Raw genomic sequence first — 5,576 nt, forward strand, 5'->3', positions numbered from 1 at the left:
ATTGCCAAGAACACAGAAGCAGTTGCATTGTCGAAGACAATTGGATTCTTTCCCTTCCTAACATCATCTTTCAGTTCTTTTACTTCAGTCTTCAGGTTGCCAATCTCCAGTTTGATGTCACCAAGTTGCATCTTCAAATCAAAAGCAACCATCTTCAAGTCCCCACTAGACTGCTCAAGACCTTGAACAGCAGTAGCAGCAGGCTGCTGGACGACTTGAATAGCACCAACTGAATTGTGCCCAAAACAAAAAAACTCTCCAAGAGATTGGGATGATTATTGCGCAAGTACAGCTCATATGCATCCTCAAACCACTAATTACCACAACTCTTTGAGCACCTGTAGTAGATGTTGTCGTTCTTGCTCTTGCACTTGACGACCGGCACCATGCACTGGGGGCAGTCAATGAGAGGGAGAGTCCTCCCCTGGCTGTGCAGAGCTTGAAGCCGAGGTGGCCATGGGCAAGCGGGGGCGGTGGTGGCTGCTCGGCACAACGTCGGGCTGCGTTACCTAACCCTAACAAACGAAAACAGAGGAGGAAGAAAGGGAGCGCGGCGAGGATGAAGAAAGGGAGCACGCGCCTGCCTCGTGGGCCTTATCCAATTGACCCAAGGGCATGTGCATCCATACAGAAATACGAAGCCTGCAGCTGGGCCCAAGACACTATTGAGCATATCCTGTGGCGTTCGTCCGAGAAACGTGAAGTTATAATGGTATGCTTCGAAATAGACAAATTGTAATGGTACTTCTCCAAAGTCTGAAAATGATAATGGTATCAATAAAAAAACCCTTTTTGTAAATACAAAACCCACTAGGAGAAATAATGAAAACATCCCCTCTCACCTCTCCTATAAAAGGAGAGAAGGAGAAGGTGGAAGAGGACTCTAGCCCTTCACTCATTCGGCTCTCTTTATATCTCTTCATTCCCACCTCACATGTACGGTGATACACCAACACTATTCTAGTTTGCTACCTTTTGCTTCACCTTTGCTATCGTATTGTTTCTGTTCCGATCTGCGGTAATTCATTGACCAACTAGTGTTCGAAGACTACGGTCTAGAAACATTTTGCTTACATTAGAGAATTTATAAATTATTGTACCATCAATTTTTTTGCATAAACTATAATACTACAAAAACTCATGAATCATACCTACAATTTTTAAAGATTTGTAAAGGTTTGTGTGAACATAACTTGTTAAAAGATAGTTTCTTTATAAATTGAATGAAAAAAGAATATGATGTCTTATAGTAGAACAACATAATTGTATGATTGGACATTGTAATTGTTTTATAATAGGTATATCAAATGAGTATAGTATAATCACCTGAAATTACACTTTGGAATCTTTAAAGCCTCCCGCTTGTATCCATACAGAGGGTTCAGGCTTTTATATATATATATATATATATATATATATATATATATATATATATATATATATATATATATATATATATATATATATGATATGGTCTCAATGCATCGGACCTAAACTGTTGAATTTGGACACACCAATATTGATCCGAGGGATTCGTTCTATGATAAGAAAAATAATGACTTAGAGATTGAAGAAGTGACTCAAAATTTATAAATTTTTGAAAAAAAAAGAATTTGAATATATATAAAAGAAAAAAAAACTCGCTAGATGAGTGAGCGGTCAGATTGCATCTCTTTGGTAAGTATAGTATAATTACCTGAAATTACACTTTGAAACCTTTAAAGCCTCCCGCTTGTATCCACATTCAGGGTTACAGGCTGCCATTGCGGGTTTGGTATATGTAGATATTATAATATATGTTTATTAATTTATTAGATATGGTCTCGATGCACCGGACCCCAACTGTTGAATTTGGACAAAACAATATTGATCCGAGAGATTCGTTCTATGATAAGAAAAATAATGACTAGGGATTGAAGAAGTGACTCAAAATTTAAAAATTTTTGAAAAAAAAATCAAAGATATATAAAAGAAAAAAAAACTCGCTGGATGAGTGAGCAGTCAGATTGCATCTCTTTGGTGAGTATAGTATAATCACCTGAAATTACACTTTAGAACATTTAAAACCTCCCGCCTGTATTCACATCGAGTGTTATAGGCTGATATTGTGGGTTTGGGATATGGAGATTATATATATATATATATATATATATATATATATATATATATATATATATATATATATATATATATATATATATATATTGCTATAATACATCTGGGTGCATCCTGTATATAGAATGCACCTAGGCCAGTGGACGCACCAACTTGGAGCAACCAGCGCGCCCAAACGAATACATGGAAGTTTTTGTTGGTTCGAATCTTTGAAACAAATTTTCTCCTAAACCGTAACCCCGATTGACAAACCGTTTGTTGCATCCGACTCAAAAAAATATTCTGAGCAAAACTAGATCCAATATGGATATATTTTTTATCCTTTTAAGCGAGTTGCATGTCAATGTACTACCGATTACAACTCTGTCTGCCACCTAGTTGCAACTAGTTATAACTCTGTGTATTATATGCATCTGGTCACTATAATCACGCCAGGTTGCAATTCTGAGTTGCAATCAATGCTAAATACGCTACAGCCAAGTTGCAATTGTGTTGTAGAAGTACTTGCAACTTATAGTACAACATATTACAACAACAACAACAACAACAAAGCCTTTAAGTCCCAAACAAGTTAGGGTAGGCTAGAGTTGAAACCCAACAGAATCGGGTTTCATCTCCATTTAAGTGGCTAAGTTTTTACATTGGCTCGCCACGCCTAACACAACCCTTCTCTTTTACCAGGGCTTGGGACCTGCTATGCTGGGACACCAAAGGCGCCCCACCATAGGCGGAGTTATAGTACAACATATTATAATTACATATTAAAAAAAAACTTCATCAAATACAGCCTTCATTGCAACCAGTGCTAAATACGCTATAGCCAAGTTGCAATTGTGTTGTAGAAGTGCTTGCAACTCATAGTACAACATATTGCAATTACGTATTTAAAAAAAAAACTTCATCAAATACAGCCTTAATTGCAACCAGTGTTAAATACGCTACAGCCAAGTTGTAATTGTGTTGTAGAAGTGCTTGCAACTCATAGTACAACATATTGCAATTATGTATTTGAAAAAAAAACTTCATCAAATACAGCCTTCATTGCAACCAGTGCTAAATACGCTACAGCCAAGTTGCAATTGTGTTGTAGAAGTGCTTGCAACTCATAGTACAACATATTGTAATTACGTATTTGAAAAAAAAAACTTCATAAAATACAGCCTTCATTGCAACCAGTGCTAAATACGCTACAGCCAAGTTGCAATTGTGTTGTAAAAGTGCTTGCAACTCATAGTACAACATATTACAATTACGTATTTGAAAAAAAAAAACTTTATCAAATACAGCCTTCATTGCAACCAGTACTAAATACGCTACAGCCAAGTTGCAATTGTGTTGTAGAAGTGCTTGCAACTCATAGTACAACATATTGCAATTACGTATTTGAAAAAAAAACTTCATCAAATACAGCCTTCATGGATCTCGTTGTGTTAAGCATATTTTTTTCAACAACCTACTTCAAACATATCTAAAATCGGATCTGTGGTTTAGAAGATATCGTATTTTTTCGTTTGGAATCAACAAAAGTTTCCCTGCATGCATGCTTCCTGGAGTGGTGTGTTGAGCTGTTAGGTGGTATCACGTAGTTGGTTGTGTCCATTTAGTTTTGTATGTAGGAGCGTGGACTTACCGTGCGTCTCACGCTCGCGGTCGGATGCATTTGCTGCACAAAATGCACCCAGATGCATTTTAGCCTCGTTATATATATATATATATATATATATATATAGGGAGAGGCTATTCAGTAGCCGGCTACAAAATAAGTTATTCTGTAGCCACCTCTATTTACTATAATTTTATATACTAGTTTACTATAATGTCAATACATATTTACGATAGTTGGGTTACTATAACACATGGGGATATTTACCATAACGTTATATTAAACCACTTAGTAAGGAGTTACTATAATCTCGTAAATTAACATAGTAATTATCATAACTCAAAGTGGCTACAGAATAAGTTATTCTGTAGCCAGCTACAGGATAGTAGTTCTATATATATATATATATATATATATATATATATATATATATATATATATATATATATATATATATATATATATATATATATATATATATATCAGTTTATTAGATATGGTGAATTTGGACACACCAATATTGATCCGAAAGATTCATTTTATAATAAGAAGAATAATGATTTGAGGGATTGAAGAAGTGACTCAAAATTTATAAATTTTTCAAAAAAAAGAATTCAGAGATATATAAAAGAAAAAAAAACTCGCTTGATGAGTGAGCGGTCAGATTGCATCTCTTTGAGATAAACGTCCGGATTTTGCTAAGCGTAGCAAATGCAAATCCCGCAAACGCAAAACCCAATCCGAAACAGCCCCTCCCGTCTTATCCCAAACACAACGCTCTGCTCCCCCATCCGAAGCAGAGCAGCGAGCATGTCGCCGGTCACCGCGCTCCTGGCGGGCACGGCCGTGCCGCCGGCCCCGTACCCGTCCCCGGGGCCGGCGAGGCAGCACGCCCGCCACTACTCCGTCGGCTTCCCCTCGCTCCCCGGCGGCGGCGGGCGCGCGGCGCTGTCGGTGGAGTGCTCGTCGCGGCCGCAGAAGAAGGGGACCAAGCACCACATGAAGACGCGGCCCAAGAAGACGCAGCCGTGGGACATCAAGCGCCGCCCCACGCAGTACCCGCCGCTGCCGCCGCTCCCGCCCGACTGGACGCTCGTCGCGTCCGGCGCCACGGTCGACGTGGAGGAGGCCACCGCCGCGACCCCCGTCCTCGAGGTGGCCGCGGCCGTCGCCGCACCCGCCGCCGCCGACTGAGGCCGCCGCGGCATGTCGCTGAAGTTGTTCCCTCTCCGCGTATGCTGTTTCCTTTTTAAGATTTATTATAATGGCTGCCCTGATTTTGTGATTATAAATTTGGAATCTTTTATTTATGCTAGTCCAATGGCTGTCACTGCGTCCAATTCAGTACGTTGCTTGATGATTTATTGGTTGCTTGCTGTGTGCAACGCTGATTCAGCTAGTCCATGCCGCCAGTGGCAGTGTAGACTGTAGAGTTGTTAGCTACTCCATGTCCATAGACTGCTCGCTGATTTAATTACATATATGGCGTTGCTGTGTTAAGTTATGATGGGGAATGGATTGCCCAAATATAAATTTCAGAAAAAAGAACAAACAGCCCAACAGGACATCTCCCAGGAGTTACTGAACTTGTATCTTGTTTGACCTTAGGAGCTCGCTCTGTTTGATTTGGGCAGTTGCCTGACAATGGGGGACATTCAGTAAACAGTAAACTCAGCCATTATAGTAATTTTAGGAAGTAGTTTGGTTCCCATAGGACTCGGGGTAGTTTCTGACCTAATTGTTTGTATTGTTGCCTTAATTCAAGTGCTGTGGAAAGGACTTCCCCACGGAGGCAAATTCTTAAGGACCCGGCCCTTCCTTCATCCTGTAGGACCTCGCTCTCTATGGAGAAGATGGC

At 39.7% G+C, this 5,576-nt stretch overlaps 1 protein-coding gene across 1 annotated transcript; it reads left to right on the forward strand.

Moving 5' to 3' along the window:
- Positions 1 to 4,388: 4,388 nt before the first annotated feature.
- Positions 4,389 to 5,058, forward strand: LOC136450252 (large ribosomal subunit protein cL38-like). The gene has a single exon (XM_066450630.1). The coding sequence runs from the start codon at positions 4,430 to 4,432 to the stop codon at positions 4,910 to 4,912; it is 483 nt and encodes a 160-aa protein (XP_066306727.1). The 5' UTR covers positions 4,389 to 4,429; the 3' UTR covers positions 4,913 to 5,058.
- Positions 5,059 to 5,576: the final 518 nt, after the last annotated feature.

Source organism: Miscanthus floridulus, chromosome 5 (assembly GCF_019320115.1).
Source record: "Miscanthus floridulus cultivar M001 chromosome 5, ASM1932011v1, whole genome shotgun sequence".
NCBI lineage: Eukaryota > Viridiplantae > Streptophyta > Magnoliopsida > Poales > Poaceae > Miscanthus > Miscanthus floridulus.